This window comes from Leptonotus elevatus, chromosome 14 (assembly GCF_054856555.1).
Source record: "Leptonotus elevatus isolate MCC_2025b chromosome 14, RoL_Lele_1.0, whole genome shotgun sequence".
NCBI classification, from domain to species: Eukaryota; Metazoa; Chordata; class Actinopteri; order Syngnathiformes; family Syngnathidae; genus Leptonotus; species Leptonotus elevatus.
The window spans coordinates 2,054,217-2,076,579 of record NC_141252.1 but is presented as its reverse complement, the minus strand read 5'-3'; the positions used below and the strand labels follow the sequence as shown (position 1 = coordinate 2,076,579).

At 40.7% G+C, this 22,363-nt stretch overlaps 3 protein-coding genes across 7 annotated transcripts; 1 reads left to right on the top strand and 2 right to left on the bottom strand.

Annotated features, from left to right (window-relative positions):
* Positions 1 to 470: 470 nt before the first annotated feature.
* otomp (otolith matrix protein) lies at positions 471 to 9,128 on the bottom strand. Its single transcript, XM_086094122.1, has 10 exons — positions 8,477 to 9,128; positions 7,094 to 7,224; positions 6,814 to 6,950; positions 5,447 to 5,549; positions 4,333 to 4,518; positions 3,217 to 3,391; positions 3,090 to 3,157; positions 1,885 to 2,069; positions 1,605 to 1,776; positions 471 to 681 (listed from the first exon to the last, which is right to left on the bottom strand). The coding sequence occupies exons 1-10, from the start codon at positions 8,566 to 8,568 to the stop codon at positions 671 to 673; spliced, it is 1,260 nt and encodes a 419-aa protein (XP_085950248.1). The 5' UTR covers positions 8,569 to 9,128; the 3' UTR covers positions 471 to 670.
* acvr1l (activin A receptor, type 1 like) lies at positions 8,803 to 15,157 on the top strand. Of its 2 annotated transcripts, XM_086094120.1 has the most exons (10): positions 8,803 to 8,966; positions 9,892 to 9,978; positions 10,276 to 10,527; positions 11,613 to 11,824; positions 11,891 to 11,990; positions 12,868 to 13,014; positions 13,105 to 13,380; positions 13,507 to 13,704; positions 13,793 to 13,923; positions 14,512 to 15,157. In XM_086094120.1, the coding sequence occupies exons 2-10, from the start codon at positions 9,903 to 9,905 to the stop codon at positions 14,641 to 14,643; spliced, it is 1,524 nt and encodes a 507-aa protein (XP_085950246.1). In that variant the 5' UTR covers positions 8,803 to 8,966; positions 9,892 to 9,902; the 3' UTR covers positions 14,644 to 15,157. The 2 variants fall into 2 exon arrangements, with proteins under 2 accessions (XP_085950246.1, XP_085950247.1); XM_086094121.1 differs by lacking the exon at positions 12,868 to 13,014.
* On the bottom strand, positions 13,459 to 22,181 carry d2hgdh (D-2-hydroxyglutarate dehydrogenase). Of its 4 annotated transcripts, XR_015097012.1 has the most exons (12): positions 22,047 to 22,181; positions 21,562 to 21,928; positions 21,249 to 21,306; positions 21,038 to 21,177; positions 20,549 to 20,742; positions 20,172 to 20,340; positions 19,759 to 19,902; positions 19,290 to 19,432; positions 18,018 to 18,183; positions 15,936 to 16,240; positions 15,407 to 15,524; positions 13,462 to 15,023 (listed from the first exon to the last, which is right to left on the bottom strand). XR_015097012.1 is itself a non-coding variant. In XM_086094119.1 (11 exons), the coding sequence occupies exons 2-10, from the start codon at positions 21,887 to 21,889 to the stop codon at positions 15,978 to 15,980; spliced, it is 1,605 nt and encodes a 534-aa protein (XP_085950245.1). In that variant the 5' UTR covers positions 21,890 to 21,928; positions 22,047 to 22,181; the 3' UTR covers positions 13,462 to 15,023; positions 15,936 to 15,977. The 4 variants fall into 4 exon arrangements, 2 of the variants coding, with proteins under 2 accessions (XP_085950244.1, XP_085950245.1); XR_015097011.1 differs by having other exon boundaries at positions 13,461 to 15,023; positions 15,407 to 16,240; XM_086094119.1 differs by lacking the exon at positions 15,407 to 15,524.
* Positions 22,182 to 22,363: the final 182 nt, after the last annotated feature.

Genomic DNA, 22,363 nt, shown 5'->3' with positions numbered 1-22,363 from the left:
ATTATCAACTCGTAAATAAGTTTTTGGGACACTGATAATATTTAAAACAGAACGTATTTATACGTTTTTGGGAGCAAATTTGTTAAAAAAAAAAAATTCAAAACGGTTTTCTTTTTTATCACAAATTGTTTCCCCCTAATATCAAAAACAAAAAATCTGTCAAAATTCTGAACTATATAAATTCCCAAATTATTGATAAAATATAAATGAGAAACATTTAAAAAATTCTAAAATGTTCTTGAAATATTTCCAGTATTGAATGTCATTTCTGGATTTGTATGTGGAGCTAAAAAAAAAAAAAAAAAATTCTTTTTGCAATTTTAAAAAGCGCCACAGTGGACACAAAATGTTTTTTTTAGTTATGATGTAGATGAACTATGGAAACAAATATATTTTTGATCTCTTCACAACGACACTTGATATGATACGATGTATATATATATATATATATGATCTCGAAGTATACTTGATATGTTGCAGATTCATTGATTTTATTATTTATTTAATTATTTTACGAGAAAAATGGTTTTAAAAAGACTTCTTTTTTTTTAATATATTCATCAACTACATCAAGTTGGCATTGTTGTCGCCTTTTGACAACTTTAGAAGTAAACACAAGGAAGCTGAAGGCGGATGAAGCGGAGGGAAGATGGCGGCCGGCCGCTCGTTATCAGCAGAAGCCTGGTGGACACAAATGGAACAACTTGTAACAATCGCTTATTATCAGCGGAAGGCTTTTGATGTGTGAATGCTGAAAGCGTTCACATGGATGTCCATTTTATTTTTCTTCGACACATTATTTTGTAGGGTTGGTATTGATTCAAATTTCGTCAATCGATTCGATTTCAAATCATAGGAGTTCAGTTCGATTCGATTTCAATTTTTTATTTTTATTTATTTTTTTATTGTTTTTTTATTTTATTTTTTTTATTTTTTATTTTGCAGAAGCAGTAACTGATGCAATGATTTATAATTTTTTTTAAATAATACATGTTTTAGTCACTTAAGTGTTATTCAAACATTGACGTCAGCATGGATGAGATGAAAATGTTTTCATAATTCTAATTCAATAGCTAAAAATAAAAACGATTCTGAATTGTCATCAAACGTAAAAAGTCAAGTCTTTCATAAATATAAGAAAATACTTTTGTACAGTAAGATACAAAAAAATGGCCTTTAAAATTCTATTTTCTTGTTAATTTATGGGAAAAAAAGAGATATTAAAATAATCGATTCATGGTTTTATGAATCAATATCACACTGGAAAAGGAAAATCGATTCGATATCGATTATTCCCCCCCAAATTTTTTTTAAACCCAACCCTATTATTTTGACGTGCATCTACTTGCACCCGAGTCACATATTCCAAAAATGTGGGCTTTGGAGTCTATTCATCCTCAAAATGTTTGGAAAATTCAACATTTTCAACCCAAAAACTGTCACACATGTAACACAGATTTATATCACCGTTCCCAGTTGGAATGGAAAACATTCAGCACATTTTCAACATGCTGCAAATTTCCACGTTACACACACCAAAAAAAAAAAAAAAAAAATTCCTATTTCAGATCACTTAAAATCATTCCATATGCATTCATTCTGACCTTCGCACTCGAAGGCTTGCAGGGCGCTGGTGTAGGAGGGCCCCAGCCAGGACGCGAAGCCCCCGAGGACCCTCAGCAGGCGGCGGGCGGAGTCGCTGAACAGCACGTCAGAGTCGGAGTAGCCAGAAGAGCCGAACGCGCTCAAGCCGTCCGTAGAGTTGCCAAACGCGTTCTGCGAGAAGGACAACAAAAAAAAGTAGAGCAATAACGGGATAAAGATGGAACGAATGACGGATGGACGGACGGACAGACGGACAGAAAGGTAACGCGAAATGAGGACCTGCAGTCGATCCAGGAACTTCCAGATGCGGCACTTGTCCGTTTGGCGCACCACCACGCCGTTGGCGGGCACGGCCGCCAGGTGGCACCGACGGAAGTCGTCCAGGTCGGCATCGGTGCCGTCGGGGCAAAGCAGCTTCAGGTCTTCGGCCTCCAAGTCCAGAGCCCACGAGTCCTGGTTCCTCCCTGGATGGTACGGTACGGTACGGTACGGTACGGTGAAGCATGCGGTACGGTACGGTACGGTACGGTGAAGCATGCGGTACGGTACGGTAAAGCCTTTTGGGAGTATTTAATTGATTTCAAAGTATTTAGGTCCATTTTAGTGAATATAAGGTAACTTTTTAAAAAAATATTTATTTCGTATTCATGTACTTTGATGTCACTTTTTAGGATTATTTCAGGAGACTTAAACGTATTTAGTTCGTCTTTAGGGACTAAGTTGACTTGAGTTAAGAGTAACTTTTAAGGAGTATTTCCGTAGCTTTAAGAGCATTTAGGTAACCTTCAAACATTTAAGATTATTGAAGTTACTTTTAGGGTGTATTTTGGTAGATTTATCTTAATCTTTTAGCCAATGGAAATAATAATAAGTTTTATTCAGGTAAGTTTTAGGCAGTATGTGAGTAGATTTAAGAGTAATTAGGTACATTTTCAAAAGGTATTTGAGTACATTGAGGAGTATTTCGGTCAATTTTAGGGAGTATTTCATAGATTCTAAAGCATTTATGCAATTCCATGTTACTTTATAAGAATATTTCAGCAGATTCAAAAGTATTTAGGTAGTAATTGAGTAGATTTTAGCGCATTTGTGTAACTTAGTCGATTTTAAATTTGATTTAAGAGTAATTAGGTAACTTTTGAGGAGTATTTCAGTCGTTTAAAGAGTATTTGAAAACTTTAGGGAATATTCCAGTACATTTAAGAGTAATTAGGTTTTAGGGTGTATTTGAGTACATCTAGGAGTATTAAGATTACTTTTAGGGAGTGTTTTTTGTAGCTTTGAGGTAACTTTAGGAAGTATTTAATAGATTCAAGAATATTTGAGGTAACATTTTTTTTATAATATAACCGTAATTGCAGTCATATATTCTTTATCCTCCGCGAAGAATGATGAATATAATTGCCGTACTGACGAGCTTTGAGGAGTTGAGACGTCTTCATGACGAAGCACAGCACGAATATCGAGGTCGTCATATCACTCACCGTCCAAATTGTCAAAGACGGTGGTGTGTTTGACAAAAGCCACGTCGCCGAGGTTCTCCGCCACGCACCTTGGAAACAAACACAGCCGTTGCCCAGGATGCACGCGTGGCGGCGGCGCAAAGCGTACCTGAGGGCCCCCGCCTCGCCGTAGTGCCGCTCTCGGGGGCCGCTGGCGCAGATGTGGCGGTCGTTGTCATCGCCGATGCAGGCCTCGCACAGGTTCTTGGGGTTGTTGCCGCGCGGGTCGTGTTGGGGGTCTTTGATGCCGGGCACGCAGCTGTAGCCGAACAGGTTCCCCACCGCTGGGAGGGGACACACGCACGCACGCACGCACGCACGCACGCACGCACGCACGCACGCACGCACGCACGCACGCACACACCTGATAGAACCTTACGTTCCAAAGGGGTCACGGACAGGATGTTTGCTGCGGAAGGCAGGAGACGCCTGCAATTTCTCCCATAAATATGCAAATCATGTCAAAATATTTGAACATATCGAAATGATACTAAATATAAGTGTAATGAATCATTGAAATGACATCAATATTAAAAATGGTCAAATCAGATTGGAAATAAATAACGCCACAATATGAATAAAAAATTATAAAAAATATTTTTTTAACATTAACATAAAAAACAGGTCACACAATACAACCAATTACTGTAATACATTAAAACAAATTCAAATGCTAAAATAAAATATACATATAAAAAAAAAAGAACCGTGGCATTAATATTGCTAAATAAAAGTTAATTAAAAAAAAAAGTCCATTCAAATCTAGTAAATAGCAATAATAAAATATAATTTTAAGAGACGAATAAGAATTATTTAGCAATGGTGATAAAATAAATGCTTTGTTTTTTAAACCTTAAACCGCCTTACGATATATAGTCGTTTAAAAAAAAAACCTTATTGTAAATAAATAATCTAACAATAAAATAAGAATCATTATAAAGTGAGTTTCTAAAATAAAATAGGGTATTAAAATAAAGAAATAATAATAATAATAACATCCATTCTCAGAATCGCTTATTGTCAATAAAATTAGAAAAAAGTAGGGATGGGCGAGATATCCTTATTTCAAGGTATCGGGTACTTCTGGAGGCTGCCGATACCAGCCATATAAAATCTGACATTGAGTAAGTCCCTTTCTGGTCATTGTGTTAAATTACATTTTATATCATATAAAACAATGACTTATTGACCTGTCGGCCATTTGCAGGCAAACCCGTGTTCTCACCGCGCGGGAAGTTGCACTGGTGGCCCAGGCTGATCTGCGAGGTGTTGAGCAGGTAGCCGACGGGCACGGTCCAGCCCACCGTGGTGCGAATGCCCGGGTGGCACGAGCTGCGTTCGTGCATCTCCAGCAGGGACAAGTCGGACGACGAGCGGCGAGCCAACGCCACCACGTAGTAGCTCACGCCGTCTGGACGCCGGATGGATCGGGGGAGAATAAAAAAATAAATAAAAGAAAATTGGAGGTTGGATTTTTTTTTTCCCCAAAAACAAAAGTCACATTTTATAGGGAAAAAAAAGTGACATCATTTTTGACGAGGGATGCGGCGACATCACAATATTAAAATTGTCACGATGTTGTCGATATTAACTCATTCACTGCCACTGACGGCAATAGACGTTAAAATTTCAACTATTTATTAGTTTCCACTTTTGTTAACAAGTGTATGAAAACCTAGAATTTTTTTTACTGTACATTTAGAACAGATATAAAATGTGTGATTAATCGTGAGTTAACTAGTAAAGTCATGTGATTAATTACGATAAAAAAATTTAATCGCCTGACGTCCCTAATTTTTAATCATCTTTTCTTTTTTCTTTTTTATTTAAATCGTGTCAGGCAATTTACATTTTTGTTGGTAATTAACTGCATGACCTCAATAGTTAACTCGCGATTAATCACAAATTTTATTTCTGTTGTAAATGTACAATAAAAAACAATTTTCTCGAGGTTTTCATACTCTTGCTAACAAAAGTGAAAAAAAAAGAAGTGGAACTAATAGAAATAGTTCAAATGAATTTTTGACGTCTATGGCCGTCAATGGCAGTGAATGAGTTAATAGGAAAAAAGTGACATCATTTTTGACTCGGGATGTAGCGACGTCACAATATTAAAATTGTCACGATGTTGTCGTTATTAAAAGCAGCTAATGTCCGTCAAAAGAAACACAGCATTGTGAACTACATTGACCATGATGCTTTGCGCTAACGTGACAACAAAATAACTGGCCAAATGTATTTCTTTGTCACTGCTGTTATTTTTGCTTTCCCCCCCCCAATATATCATATTTTCCTAGCATATCGTGACTTTTTCTACATGATTGTGAAGTCATGCTTACCCACTCCATTGAGGGACTCCCCTGCTGCCACCTCCAGGCCGTGACACAGGCCGGCGGCGTAAATGTCATCCGCAAACATTGAGGCTGCGTCTGCGCTCCCATTCTGACCACAAAAAAAAAAAAAGGCCTCAATTCACTTCAACACGATGGCAGAAAATCTCTACTCGTTTTTAAAATACATGCAGTGGAAATTTAGGACTTGAGTTACAAATGTCATTTGTTGGGTGAAGCCGTTTGCAAAACCAAGGTAAGGGTTCCCATTGAAGAGAATGGAAAAGCAATTAATCTGTTCCAGCCCGCAGAGTGAAATTGGATTCTCTGCAATATAGAAACATAGTTCTTTGAGGGGGGGGGGGGGGTTGTTTCATGATATAACTCAGAGAATTAATTAACTCATTCACTCAACAACTCATTAGACGTCAAAAATTCATTTGAACTATTTCTATTAGTTTCACGTTTTTTTGAGTGTTGACAACCTAGAATTTTTTTTATTGTACATTTAGAACAGATAAAACAAATTGTGATTAATCGTGAGTTAACTATTGAAGTCATGCGATTCAATTACGATTAAAAATTGTAACCGTCTGACGCCCCTAATTTTTAATAATCTTTCCTTCAGGCGATTAATTTTTTTTAATTGTAATTAATCACATAACTTCACTAGTTAACTCAAGATTAATCAAATTTTTTTATCTGTTCTAAATGTACAATACATTTTTTCCCCTAGGTTTTCATACTCTTGTTAACAAAAGTGGAAAAAATGTGAAATTAATAGAAATAGTTCAAATGAATTTTTGACGTCTATAGCCGTCAATGGCAGTGAATGAGTTAATTTCATTGAAATACTTTTTTTTTTCAAGAAACAAAAAAATAATCTAATTTATTGTACACTCTGAAAAAGAGTTGGGTCAAAAGTCCCTCAATTATAGGTCAAGAATGGACCGATCTACTTTATGGGTCAATTTGACCCAATTTTTTGACCCAAGTAAAGCATCTGACCAAAATTTATGAGTTGTTTTCCACGAAAAGAGCCATTTCTTAACTCAAAGTTGGGTCAAATAGACCCAAGTCGAGGATCTGTCCATTTTTGACCCATCGTTGGGTTATTTTTGACCCAACTGTTTTTTAGAGCGTAAGCTGATTATTATTATTTTTTTTGTTAAACTACTATCTAAATCATATTTGCTATACGCAACATTCTTTTAGAATAACAAATTTAAATGTTGTCTCATAATTGAAAAAAACCCCAATCTTGTACAGTCAGTTCACATAAGTGCGTGAATAATTCACATCTATAAATTTGCAATCTTTTTGCCCAGTCGATTTTCACCAAAGTCGGACTTTCGGGCGCTTGTTTGGAGACGTACTTGAATTTTCTCCATGCAGTCTCTGGCGTTCAGACCTCGCACGCATCGCAGAGTCCCTCGGATGTTCCGAGCGGTGGCGTTCCCGGCCAGGTCGGCGCACTTCTGCTCCTCCGCATCGGATACGACACACCAGGACACTTAACACACGCACACACAGTTTTAGAACCTGCTCCAAAATACAAATCATAACTGGAGGTGCGAGCATGACCTCAGATCTTCAAAGATTTTAGTTTTTCAAATCCACACACTCATAACGAGAATTAAGGAGTCGTTCCTATACCTGCGCTTTTGGGATTGACGACACCGCCGACACAAAGCAGGTGCAGCATCAACATGAAAGCTGACGTCGTTCCTAAAAGTTCCATGTCCGCTCCGGTCAGGCCGCTCACGATGAAGAGCATCAGGATTTCACTGCAAGGATAGAAAAAATAAAAAAGAAGAAGGAAGGGGGGGGGGGGGGGGGATGGAGTCGCTCAAGCGAGAATCTAAAGGGCGCATTCTTCCTGCCTCCGCGCCAGGATAGGATCGCAGGGGATTGCGTTTCCCCTTCAATCCCTTCACACGGGGCGGGGAACGCTTCAGGTCACTGACTGCACGGGAGTTTTTTTTAATTAAGAAACAATGCGGCTCTGTGATGAGAACAGGTCCGTCGAAATGATGAAATATCAGCAAAATCAATTTGCATCTCGATACGTGAATGCGATTCGATACGATCGGGTTTGTCAAATCAAAAGCTCCTTTCCGATTCGAATCTTTTTTTTTTTTTTTTGTGGCACACTCGATGCGATTTTCACGAGGAGGTTTGAAATGAATGTCGTCGGAGCTGCCAGGCTGGCAGACATGAAAGGACGCCATTGTTTGAGCGCAACTTTGGGAGGCTTGCGATGCGATCCTCGATGTGCACGCGTGAGCGAGCAAGGAAGCAGCAAATGGACTTCTCAAATCGGACCTGCTCTCGTTCGCGGTACACTACTTGAACTATATACAGTAGGACTTTTTTTTTTTTTTTTTATTCCCGCAAACTAAATATTTACATGATCAATGTGAGTCCTGTAAATTTGTTGCATTTATTGAGCTTTTTTTTTTTTTTTTTTTCAAATATTGTGTACTAAGTAATTGGTTACGTGATTTGGTGTAAATAATAAAATATTAAAATGAACAATTTCACATAAACATCATGTATTTCTTATCTTGAGTGATTGCTCAACTGACCTTTTTATTTTTAAATGTATGCATTTTATTGAATATTTGAATAATTTACAATTACATTTACAATAAATAACAGTGTAAAAATTGTAACGTACTACTGTATTGCAGTTTTGTGCATGCATTTCAAACATTCGTGTTAAATAACTGGTGAATTGCTCGTAATTACGTTATACATAAAAATAAAACAATTTGAATGAGTTACTATTCTGCTATCAAACAAACAATTGTAAATATCACATTTAGCACATCATTATTAATTATATTAAGTAATGGTGTGTTAATCATAATGATAATAAATAAATATAGTTTAAATAATTAAATGCTTTATGACAATCAAACAATCGTACAAATGATAGTTAACTGACATTCACATTCCTGGCTGTTATAGTAAAATATTAATTTATAAATATTTATACATATGTATTAAAAAACAACATTTTATATCACCCACTACCTCTTTAAATCCCGCCTGATACAAGATAAATATCGGTTGAGAAATGTCAATGTTAATGCATTGTCTGACGGCAACTTTGTCCCTCCCAACATGGCCGCCAATTAAGCACGTCGGTCTGCTCCAACGCCCAAGAGTATCGTCCTGTGATCATTTAAGAGGCGCAGTTACAATGCTCGAATAGCATAGAGATGTGTATGGAGTTGTCTAAAACCTTACACCTTATCTTAGTTTGTAAACGATTACTATATCAGGATCGTATGTTACACTAATTCACACCAATCTGGCAACCTCCGACCCATAATGCATTTGGGTTGTGATGACGTCACGTGAGACTGGGACCAAAACAAGCGAGCGGGTGGGTTGGGCTGTGGCCCCGAAAGAAGGCGAATTACCCGGAGAATAAAAACAACAAAACAAAAAGCTTCCAACCCAATAAAAGGGCACCGAGTCGTGACATGATGAGGTAGAATCCGTCGCCCGTGCGTGCTAGGTGGGTAAAATCTTTAACACTGCATTGCTCGGGTTAGGGCTCTGCTCCGTCCTGCAGCCATCTTAGCTTAGCTCGGCTAGGCTAACTGAAGCGGCGTCGGGCATCTTTCTGCCTTGAGTGGCGTCTTGGAGGCGGCGAGGTTGTGCTAATAAAGCGCCCCGTTAACGTGCCTCTCTTTTTTCCTTGAATGCCGACATTTGCGTTTAAACCGAGGCCGAACGATTTTGGAAAACATGAATAAATAAGTAATACAAATTAATACAATTGCCCCAATACCGCGATTATTATTTATATGCGGTTATTTTTTGAAAGTCCGTTTTTGAGAAACACAAGCAATGCATTAATATGTATTACAGTGAACAATTTCAGATTACAAAATTTCCACCTTTCCCCTGATGAACTCTTTCGACAAATTTGCATGTAAGTCAGAACGCGTTAAGTCGGTTCTATGCTATTCTGTATTCTAGAAGTCTAATTTTATAGTAAAGTCAGAATTGCGGTTAATATGAAACAAGCTTTGAGCCCAAAAATAAAATAACATACAGTTATAATAAATATTAGGGAGAGTCAAACAAAAACACATTGGACACAAATTATAAAAAATATTAGCTAAAAATGCACAGAAAAATACAAGCAATATCACAAAAATATTGTAAATAGTAAAAAATAAATAAATAAATATATTGTTAATGTTGAACAAATTCTAAAATAATTACGGTGTATCCTAACCGCCCTGTAAACTAATTCATTGCGCCGCATCCGTTTGGTAAACCCTCTGCTTGCAAAGCAAACTTGATAGAGTTCCACCGGCGTTTAAATGCAATTAGGAAACGTTGGCAAACATCGGCGGGCGTAAACGCAATTATCCTCTTTGTGGGCTTCTTCTTCATGTATTCATTACTGTGTCGTTTGCTGTCTGCTCCAGTGCACTGAAACATGGCCGCTCGGAGTGTCCACGTCCCCCTGCTGCTGCTCTCCCTGTGGGCCGCGCAGACATCAGCTGAGAGCTCAGGTATTGGGCAACACCTTATCGTGCTCACCCAATAGAGAAGTGCAGTGGACCGTCTCAAATTGTAATTCGTTAAAGTTTCTCACGCAGCTTTGAACCGTTTTGTTTCCTCCATGAAATCAAATCACCATTTAAGAACGGCATTTTGACAAATTCTCTCTAAATTAAAAAAACACAAAGCTCCACTGTTTTTTGTAATGCTTGTTGCAAAAGTAAATGCCCCCCCCCAAAAAAAAATAAACCCGCCAAGCAAACCTTCAGAGTCCTTCCCCGGCGTGACGTCTGTGTCTCGCCCCTCAGAGGGTCAGCTGCTGTGCCTGTGCGACAGTCCCAAGTGCCTGCAGGAGCAGTGCCGCGGCACGCGCTGCTTCTCGTCGGTGCGGGTGGGCTCCGGCGGCGTGGTGTTCGAGCGCGGCTGCCTGGAGGGCCCCAAGAAGACGCGCTTGCACTGCTCGACGGCGCCCTCCTCCCACCAGGCCATCAGCTGCTGCTCGCGCCACCTGTGCAACGGCAACACCACCAGGAGCGCCGTCATGGCCCTGCTGCCTTCGGGTACCCACCGCTTACCACTTGGGTCAAGGTTGACCCAACTTTCTGGGTTGTTTTTGTTTTGCACAAAATAAACCCAGAAAATTGGCTATTTTGTACAAAGCAACGCAAAATATTGAGTCCGTTTGTAAAACAAAACAAAAAAAACTACAGTGAAAATTTAGAAAGTTGGGTCTAGTCCTTTTTTAAAATTTTATTACCCAAATTGGGTTATTTTTGACCCCACTGTTTTTAGAGTGTACCTTTTTTTTGGTTGGCTTTTTCATTTTTGACATAACTTTTTAGGTTAAAGGACTAACCTGGAAAAAAATCTGTTGGGCCCTTTTTGACCCCATTTTTTTCTAACCCAACTGTTTTAGACTGGAGGTAGACAAGTAAATGAAATAACCCCAAATCCCCAAAACAAGCCATTTTGGGGGATTTGTCTGGATTATTTTTTACCCAAATGTTTTGTAAGTAAAGGTAGACTAATTAACCCACATAACAACCAACGTCAAAACTAGGGTTTGTTTGTGGATTATTAATTTTGACCCAATTTTTTTGTGTAAATAAATAACCCAAAAAGATGTGCCGGCCCCTTTTTGATGCAACCTGGATTATTTTTAAGACAACAGTTTTCAGCGTGAAAGTACACTTAAACCCTGAAAACAACTTAACATCAGAAATTGGGTTGATTTGTGGTTTATTCATTTTGACCCAACTGTAATAAACCACAAAACAACCCAATTTTGGGGTGTGTGTTGTGTACGTTATTCATTTAACCCCAAAAAGTTGCGTCAAAATGAATAACCCAAAAAGTTGTGCTGGCCCCTTTTTGACCCAAATTTGGATTATTTCGGACCTAACTATTTAGAGTGAAGATAGACGAATAATTAAAATAACCCAGAAAACAGCCCAACAACAAAAAAAGGGTTGGTTTGTGGGTTATTCATTTTGACCTAACTTTTTAGGTTAAGTGAATAACCCAAAAAGTTATGCCGGTCCCCTTTTTGGCCAAACTCTTTTTAGCATGTGCCGTACTAGAACATAAACCACACAATTCTACTCTCATCTCCACTTCCTGTGTCGTCGCCTCGCCGATGGCGTAGCTCCGCAGGGCGAGCCGGTGGGGTACGGCATGGGCACGCTGGCACTCCTGGCGCTGGGCCCGGTGGCGGCGCTGGCGTTGCTGTCCGTGGCGTCGGCGCTGATCTGCAGGAGGCTCCACCGCGGACACCTGCTCAGGCTGCAGGAGTTCGACACCGAGCACGGCGCCGTGGACGGACTCATCGCCTCCAACGCCGGGGACGGCACTTTAGCCGTGAGAACAACGCAATGTGGCCATCAACTAATAGCGGTCGTCTGAAGCTCTGATTAAACTTTCAAGGACCTGCTGGACCACTCGTGTACATCAGGAAGCGGGTCGGGTCTTCCTTTCCTGGTTCAGAGGACTGTTGCCAGGCAGATTAGTCTGATGGAGTGTGTCGGTAAGTAGCAAATGAAAAATGGAAGTTTCAGTATCCAAATACGATGATATTCATCCAAACTAATCACACTAGTGCTGTCACTATCGAATATTTTTATAATCGATTAATCCGATTCTTTTTTATTTATAGTGTATTACAAAAGCATTTTTTCTCAGATTACTGTTTATTAACTAGTGATTGTGGTTATTTTGTTCTTCGTATTCGTATAGTGATGTAAAAAAAAGGGGGTGTGGGGGGTTGATGTTGTACTATGTTACCGGTTCGGTCGTTTTCCAACGTAAAAATAGATGTCTTATTTTGAATAAACGTAGAAGATCATCAGTCTTTTTCAGTCAGTGAACAATTACTCTTAATATGCTAAAATCAGAGGATTTGGACAATTTTGAATTAAAAAAAAAAAGTCCCCAAACGATTACTCGATTATTAAAATAGTTGTCGATTAATTTGATAATCTATTACTCTATACATTTTGACAGCTCTAAATCACACACATACAGAACACTTTAGCAGCCATCTTGGAAACGGAACACAAAGTCAGACAGTTTGGTTTGAAGCAGCCATTTTGAACACATTCGACAGTTTTGTGATTCTTTTTGAGATTTAGAAAGCTGGGGGGGGGGGGGCGGCCCTTGACACTAGTTTCACACATCAACATGAAATTGGGTGGACATATTTACCACATCAGGACCCACGAAAAAGGAAGTTGGCCATTTAGAAGGAATCCGGCATCTTAGGTGACTCTAAATTGCAAAGATTTTTTTTGTTGGATATTTATAAGAATTTCCATAAATGACTTTCTTGCGGCTTCCCGTTGGATTAAAAACGTCTCGTACCCGTGTTGACTTTTCCGCTTGTTAATACTCGCTTCTGGCACAAGGCAAGGGCCGCTACGGCGAAGTGTGGCGAGGCCAGTGGCAGGGCGAGAACGTGGCCGTCAAGATCTTCTCCTCCAGGGACGAAAAGTCCTGGTTCCGGGAGACCGAGATCTACAACACGGTGCTCCTGAGGCACGAAAACATCCTGGGTCGGCATCAAGCGGTGGCCAACGTCGGTTTGCGAGTGCTGGGGAGATACGGAGACGCGTGATTTGTTTTCTTGTTTCGCAACGTCGCAGGCTTCATGGCGTCCGACATGACGTCGCGCAACTCCAGCACGCAGCTGTGGCTGATCACGCACTACCACGAGAACGGCTCCCTGTACGACTACCTCCAGCGCGTGGCGGTGGAGACGCGCGAGGGCCTGGCCATGGCGGCGTCGGCGGCCAGCGGTCTGGTGCACCTGCACACCGAGATCTTCGGCGCCGGGGGCAAGCCGGCCATCGCGCACCGCGACCTGAAGAGCAAGAACATCCTGGTGACCAAGGAGCTCCGCTGCTGCATCGCGGACTTGGGTGAGTGTGTGTGTGTGGGGGGGGGGGGGGGGGGGGGGCGGAGCAATTGGCCCCAGCCTTTCGTTCTGCAAAAAAAAGGAGATTTGATGAATTGTTCGGGTGTCGGTGTTTTGACGCGCGTTCCAGGCCTGGCGGTGACGCACTCGCAGGCTGATAACATGCTGGACGTGGGCAACAACCCCAAGGTGGGCACCAAGCGCTACATGGCCCCCGAGGTCCTGGACGAGAGCTTGCACACGGAGTGCTTCGACGCCTTCAAGCGAGTGGACGTCTGGGCCTTCGGGCTGGTGCTGTGGGAGATCGCCAGACGCTCGTACAGCAACGGTCAAAGAACTGGACCCGGTTTTTCTTTCTTTTGTTTTTTCATCACAGCTGGAGGATTAACTTTCCGTTGATCTCGTTTCCGCCGCAGGTATCGTCGAAGAATACAAGCCTCCGTTTTACGAGCAGGTGCCGAACGACCCGAGCTTTGAGGACATGAGGAAGGTGGTGTGCGTGGAGCAGCAGAGGCCCTTCATACCCAATCGCTGGTTTTCCGACCCGGTGTGTACTTACTAGGAGACCCATACCAGACCTTGCATTCTACGACGGCATATCAGGGCCACGCCTAAATATATTTTTTTAGGGGGCGGGGGCAATATTCCGAGAGAAAAAAACTTGCAAATTTGCCACTCTATAGGCGCAAATTTACGAGTCTCTGAATATTGCCCCCGCCCTCTAAAAAATAAATATATATTTATACCTGGCCCTAATATGCTGTCAAAGCATTCAGTTTCATCCCAAAAACATAAAAAAAAATTATTTAAAAAAAGACAAAAATTAATGGACATAAGTGTTTTTCACATCGCAATTTGCATCAAGGATCAAATGAAAATATTTTCAGAATTCAAATTCAATAATTGTAAATATAAATGAAAAATATTCTAAATTCTCTTTCATAAATGTAAGAGAATCCTTTTAAATTCATGTGAACAGTAAATGCCAAGAAAACCGTAAAATACAGGAAAAAAACTATTAAAATATTCGATTTGTGGTTTTATGAATAGATATCAGGCTGGAAAAGGAAAATCATTTTTTTTTTTAAACCCAACCCAACGTACTGGACATGAACTTTTGCTCTTCTTGGATTAGATGCTGTCTGCTTTGGTGAAGCTGATGAAGGAGTGCTGGTACCAGAACCCGTCGGCCAGGCTGACGGCGCTGCGCATCAAAAAGACCCTGGATAAGATTCACAGCTGCCTGGACAAGGTGAAGGACCCGTGAGAGAAGGCGCACCTCCAACCGGCTTCCTTTTTTTATCCCGTGGTGGCCTTCTGCAGACTTTGGGTGCTCTGAACCCACGCGGAGGAAGCACCGTGGACTTCTTGGACATCTTTTCCGGATCCGCTGCTTCAATGTGGCCACGGACAATCGACGAGCCGTTAGCGAGATGCTAAACGCTACCATAAAACAACACCACAGATGTGAAAGTCGCAAAAAGGAACGCGGCCAAATGCATTTGAAATGTTCTACTATTCAAGTCGGAGCGGAACCATTTACATCCACCGGACTGGTTGTGGAAATGAGAGGAGAAAGTCCACCTTGTGGGCCGGCACAGCGCCAGCACGGCCTGCGCGTGACTCCTCTACGTCTCCCGTCGCCGCCTGCATGAGGACGAAACACGACGTCGCCAGTTGGAATCTTTTTATTCATTCTGTGAAAATTGCCTCGAGGTGTCTGCTTTACAAATGCTGGTTTAGTTTGGACAAAACATTTCAATAAAAGCAGCTTTGTCTTTTTTTTTTTTTTTTTTTTAAATATATGTAATTAACCATTAACTGCACTTGTGGCAAATCACTTGTCAGTACTTTTAGCCATCTAATTGTGGTCACCTCAAAGAAATGTTCACATCAGTTTTTTTACATAATAGAATTTTAATTTGTGGGGGATATGAAAATAGATTCAACATTGACATATATATTAAAAAAAAATACAATGTGCAATACCAAAAAAATGAAGTCCTCATTTACAATAAATGCCTTCTTACCTTAACTCATTCACTCCCAGCCATTTTCACTGAAGCAACCCCCTTCGCTCCTGGCTGTTTTACTGGATTTTGACTGGTTTTTGAAAGGCCCACAGAATATTCATATTGCGTTCTATTGCTATAAAAACATGGAACCCACCAAAAGAAAGATTAGAGTCATTTTTTCATCAGAAAAAAATATTTGCATCTGTTTCCATTTTGGAGCAATTAGCATTACAATATAGTTAAGTTTCATCGATATTCACATTCCTGGTGAAAACACTGGCAAAAAGAGCTTGTTGCGACACGGCCCTGGCTGATCTCTTATACTCTGCTGCCACCTGCTGGCCGTTTTTATGTAATAACTACCATGGCTTTAAGCCACCTCTTCATGTCAGAAGCGGCATCAAAGCCCGTATGCTCTAAAAATCTTATTACATGTTTTTGGGTTTGAATGAGTTAATCACTGCAGTTGAAAATAAATAAACGCCCCCTCTCAAGGGTGACAATTGCGCTAATAATCATTCAGGTGTAACTCAGCTCACATTACCTTTGTTAGCCTGAAGGAAGTCCTTAAAGCGCAGCGCCACATTCACAGCAGCCTGTCCGGTAAAGTCTTGTACGGGTTGAGGATTCCCCGGGGGTCCAGCATGGTCTTGATGCCCGCCATGACGGCCACCGCCCGCCGGGGCTTGCTGTAGTAGATGTAGTTCCTCTTCTTCAGGCCCAGGCCGTGCTCGGCGCTCACGCTGCCCCTCCGGGCGGACGTCCACTCGTACACGAACGGCTCGATGGCGGCCAGCAGGGCGGCGTCTCTGGTGGGGGAGGTGATGTTCAGATGGAGATTCCCGTCTCCTGCGGAAGACAAGCGTATGGAGTGCATTTCCACCACATAAGCGCCTTCTCTTCAATAGACGGCGAGTAACTCAAGAAAAAGAAAAAAGAAAAGAAAAGGAGAAAAAAAAAAGATGGCGAGTAACTCAAGAAAAAGAAAAAAGAAAAGGAGAGAAAAAAAAAAGATGGCGAGTAACTCAAGAAAAAGAAAAAAGAAAAGGAGAAAAAAAAAAGATGGCGAGTAACTCAAGAAAAAGAAAAAAGAAAAGAAAAGGAGAAAAAAAAAAGATGGCGAGTAACTCAAGAAAAAGAAAAGGAGAAAAAAAATGGCGAGTAACTCAAGAAAAAGAAAAAAGAAAAGAAAAGGAGAAAAAAAAAAAGATGGCGAGTAACTCAAGAAAAAGAAAAAAGAAAAGGAGAAAAAAAAAAGATGGCGAGTAACTCATGAAAAAGAAAAAAGAAAAGGAGAAAAAAAAAGATGGCGAGTAACTCAAAAAAAAAGAAAAGGAGAAAAAAAAAAGATGGCGAGTAACTCAAGAAAAAGAAAAAAGAAAAGAAAAGGAGAAAAAAAAAAGATGGCGAGTAACTCAAGAAAAAGAAAAAAGAAAAAAGGAGAAAAAAAAGATGGCGAGTAACTCAAGAAAAAGAAAAAAGAAAAGGAGAAAAAAAATGGCGAGTAACTCAAGAAAAAGAAAAAAGAAAAGGAGAAAAAAAAATGGCGAGTAACTCAAGAAAAAGAAAAAAGAAAAGGAGAAAAAAAAAGATGGCGAGTAACTCAAGAAAAAGAAAAAATAAAAGAAAAGGAGAAAAAAAAAAGATGGCGAGTAACTCAAGAAAAAGAAAAAAGAAAAGGAGAAAAAAAAATGGCGAGTAACTCAAGAAAAAGAAAAAAGAAAAGAAAAGGAGAAAAAAAAAAAGATGGCGAGTAACTCAAGAAAAAGAAAAAAGAAAAGGAGAAAAAAAAAAGATGGCGAGTAACTCATGAAAAAGAAAAAAGAAAAGAAAAGGAGAAAAAAAAAGATGGCGAGTAACTCAAGAAAAAGAAAAACAGAAAAGGAGAGAAAAAAAAAGATGGCGAGTAACTCAAGAAAAAGAAAAAAGAAAAGAAAAGGAGAAAAAAAAAAGATGGCGAGTAACTCAAGAAAAAGAAAAGAAAAGGAGAAAAAAAAAAGATGGCGAGTAACTCAAGAAAAAGAAAAAAGAAAAGGAGAAAAAAAATGGCGAGTAACTCAAGAAAAAGAAAAGAAAAGGAGAAAAAAAAAAGATGGCGAGTAACTCAAGAAAAAGAAAAAAGAAAAGGAGAAAAAAAAAGATGGCGAGTAACTCATGAAAAAGAAAAAAGAAAAGGAGAAAAAAAAAGATGGCGAGTAACTCAAGAAAAAGAAAAGGAGAAAAAAAAAAGATGGCGAGTAACTCAAGAAAAAGAAAAAAGAAAAGGAAAGGAGAAAAAAAAAAAGATGGCAAGTAACTAACCGAGCGCTTCGCACCAAGCTGAAGTCGGTCTCTTTCTCTAATAGACATCCACTTTTGGAAAAATAAATGCCTCCCCTCAAATAAATGCCAATCGAAGATGCTAATAATAATGATAAATAGTGGCTGACCCTTCGTCAAATAATTCCACTTGCTGTTTTAATCCGCAAGATAAAACAGTAAGTGAATGGTATCGATTTCAAATAGTAGCTCTCCTTCTAAATTTGCTGAGCAAAACAGCAGCACTGGAGCATGCAACAGTCTAAACTCATTTGCTCAAGTCCAACTTTTACAGTGTTTATTTTTTGGAAGTCTTGCCACGTCTTACCCAGGTGTCCGTATCCCACCACGCTTTTGGCCCGGCCCCCCAAGTGGGCCCTCACGTCGGCCACCAGCCGGTAGATGGTCTCCACGGGGAGCGACACGTCGTACTTGTAGTTGAAGCCGTCGTGCGTCAGCGCTTCGGTGACGCGTTCGCGCATCGACCACAAAGCCTTCGCCGGAAAAGAAATGTTTGGATTTTTGAAATTCATGAATAAGAAAGGTACTCAATGGCGCTACCCTGAAGGGTTGTGCATCGCTGGTTCGTGGGCAAGTTACTTCCAAAACATATTTCATAATACTAGTTACTAGGTAGGGGTGGGAATCGTTGACTATCTCACGATTTGATTAAAATTCCGATTTTTGGGCCTGCGATTCAATTCAGAATCGATTTTCAATTCAAAATGATTTGATTGACAACGATTTCTGCTACAATTTATAGATGTGCAAAGAATCGTCATGATCTACTCCAGTCTGACTCGCTAATGCTAATTAGCGCGCTACTCGCTGCACTTTTATCACTCAAAAGAACGGCTATTCATACAAAAACGCTTCAGGAATGTTTACAGAGAAGCATCTGAACATTACTCACTAAAAAATAAGAGAAAAATAAAATAATTGACGTAACTTGATCATTACTTTTTTTCTTCTACTCTCTATAACGTGGCTACAATTTAACAGTGTATCAGAATGCGTGAAACCACACTGCCGCCAAGCGGCCAAATTGTGTACTACATGAACAGCGCTCCCAATAAAAGGCACACACAAACTAGGGCAAGACGGTATGAAATAATTTAAATAAAATTGATTTTGGGACATTTAAAATCAAGTCTGTATTGGTACTAAATGAGAATTCTTATGAGAATTGATTTTTTTGGCACACCCCGACTAGTTACTTATATTTAAAAGTAAAAAGTTTCTTTACAATAACGTGTCTGTCTAGAGTAATAAGTTACTCAAGTCTAAAGTTACTTTTTTTTTTTTTTAATATGTTGATTTTGACATTTTTAAAAGGAAAATGCTAAATTTGCAACCATAGCTGGTAAAGTTAACTTGTAATGATCATCTTTAACTATATAGCATTTTGGAAAATACCTGAAAAAAAAAAAAGAGGAAAATGCAAGCGCAAACAAAATAGATACTTGAACTGATAATATGGCTGGATGAGCAGGCGTAAAGTGCACTTGTATGTCCATTTTCTGTTTGCAATACAAAGCACACAAAAAAAGACCAAACCCAAGTTGTAGATTAGAAGTAAATTGAGGCACTCGTTAGTCACCTTGGTTTTGGACTCCTCCGTCGCCAGTGTCCCGTCGGTGACCAGCGACGATGTCATGGCCTCCTCCAAAAAGTTGTGGAGCTTCTCCTCATCGTGCCGCGGGTCCGAGCCTGACGTTTCTATCACCACGTAGAAGGGACAATCTGGCGGCGAGCGCAAGCGAAAGAAAGGATCAACATTCGTGTGTCGACATCAAAGTGCACTTTTAGTTTTGGATGGAAATACTTAATTCAACAGGATGTAAAAATGTTTGCATCAAAGTCACTATTCTGACTGATATGCTTGTTTCCACAACAAACGCACATTTTTTCCCCAAATTTTGGGAAACGCATCTGAATTTTATAAAACGTTTCAAACTTTTTGTCCCGGTGGAAGAAGGCATTCTATTTTTTTTTTGGGGGGGGGGGGTCGATTCATTTAGAAAAATCTGTCAAAATGCTCCAAAAAACGAAGCTGTTCCCGCGTGTACCAGAGATGGGGTTGTCCAGCTTGAGGTGCGTGTTGAGCAGCCGCATACATTCGCTGTCAAGGAACTCGAAAGCCGACAAGATTTCTCCCAGCATGCCCTTGCACAGATGAAAGGTCTTCAGAAGCTGCTCAAACGTTTGGCAACCTATGAGGACAAATCAGAGCTCGATTTGTCGATTCTTAAAATCATAAATCAATACTTTTAATAACGTGCAGAGAACATGACATTTAGGAAAGGCCTGAATTGTACTTCAAGAAAAAATTCCTCATTTTTTAAAAAAATATTTCAATGAAATCCTAATTAAATATGATATAAAAATATAAATAAAATAATAAAATAAAAATAGATAAAAATTCATACTGCATGAAATCTTGAGCTCAGCAAACAGCTAACCCAAACGCAAGAGGGCCTACCCAGAAACATGACATGGACCGACTTGGGCTTGCGAGGACAAAGGACGGAGACGGCGGTGATGACGCCCAGCGTGCCCTCGGAGCCAATGAAGAGCTGCTTGAGGTCGTAGCCCGTATTGTCCTTCCTCAAGGTGGACAAGCAGTCCAGCACCTGACCGTCAGCCAGCACCTAAATGCCATTGGGGCAAGATGAACAAACGTCGTTGTTTTTGTTGTGGTAAATGTTCACAAATGTATTACGGATTAAAGAATCAATGTGTAAATAAATGGAAAGTCAAGCGCTGTGAATATTTCCCGGATGCACTTCAAGGACAAAACGATCCAAATGTAGCCGTTGTGTACTTTGCGCATGCTCCCAAGTGGATTGACAAACTCACCGCTTCCACTCCCAGAACGTTGCCGTGCAGGGAGCCGTAGCGCAGCAGGCGCAGACCCCCGGCGTTGGTGGCCACGTTGCCCCCGATGTGGCAGCTGCCCTTGGCGCCCAAGTCCAAGGGCATGATGTGCTCCCTCCGCTCCAAGTGGACGGACAAATGCTCCAGGACACAACCCGCCTGGCAAGTCAGGACACCTGCAAGGTGAGGAAAGGAAAAGACGCTCGGCGGTCATAATATTAGGCACACCTACACACTCTAATCGCACAGGTGACACTAATTGCCATGGTAATGTAATGTGATCAAAGATAGGCACGGGAAGAAAAACAAAACATGTAAAACGTTCATAAGACATTTGTGGAAAAATGATTGCAAAACAAAATATTTAGAATGGCTTTGGACAAATTTTGCGTACTTGAATTAAAAAAAATAAAATAAGAGCACGAGAGCAGAGGTCAAAAGCGCGGTGGCATCTTTACTGTGGATGCTAACCAGAAACGCTGTCAAAATTCAGGATGTTGTTCATGAGGGCGGTGGAGAGGATGATCTCATCATAGACGGGAACGCTGCCACCGACCAGCCCGGTGTTGCCTCCTTGCGTGTTCACCGCCAGGTTCCGGCTATTACAGTAGCTACCGCAGAGGGAGAACCTGTGTTATTAATCTAACGGCTAGTAACGGCGGGACTCCATTTTGTTTCCAACCTGAGAATTTGAGAGACTTCTTGTGTCGTCTGAGGTCTCAGCAACACCTCACTGGAACCTGCAGGAGATGCACAGATTATTATCCATCCATTTTGTTAACTGCTTATTCACTGATATGCAGTTGTCACTATTTGATAATAGGGCTTTGTTATTAATCAACTTTAATGAACTTGTTTCCAAGAACAGGAAGGTGCGAGTTTACAATATATACGGTACATACACAAGACGTAATCAAATTAATCCATAATTATTTTTAATAATCATTTATAGACTTCGGAAAGGAGAAAAAGTTAATCTCAGAAATAAAGATCACCTTTGACAGACTTGAGCCAATCCACATTATAAGACTCCAACAGGTCGGGGTCAGTAACGGTTCTGCCGGGTAGAATCCTCCGGAAGAAGTCCAAGTCCTCCCGGGTGACTGTGGAAAACGGCAGCCTTTCTGGAGCCGACACCGGCGGGGACTTCTTGGCCACATCGGCCCTGTCGTGGAGTTTCCTGCCACGGGCTACGCCATGACGCAAGCCGGTGGGGTCTGGAGGTAGTACAAGCCCACCTGAGGATGAAGACGAGCCGAGGGTGCTCAAGGGCCGTTTGAGGGACGTCCTCAGTCGGAGTGTCCCTCGAAGCATGCCAGCCATGACTGTGAAGTCAAGCTGGATCAATGACAATATGGCGACCTGTCAATTAAAAATTGGTTTTATTATCCACTTTGCTACCTTATCTCAAGCTAGCCAGTTAGCTAGCTTGTCAATATTGTTGCAAAAGTAGCCCGCGGGCAAATAAAACCAAACTTACGGAAAAAAAGCTCGTCTAATTGGCCGAGTGACACCACACGTTCAACTGTTACCGAACGGCAGACATTATTTGAGTGGAATTTGTGATATTTAGCTGATAGGTAGCGAGGGGAAAGTGTTTGCTTGGTGAGGGGTTGCAGGTGATTGGCAAGACGACGAACCAATCAGGTATCGTGTTGGGCTAAAATAGGCGTGACTACGTGGTCAAATACGGCCAATGGTGGTAGCGGGAAAATGAACAAGTCGCCGCCATCTTGAACCGGGAGTCCCGCGTAGGTCTCTCCCCCAAGGAGATCATTTATTTCTTGGGAACTTTGA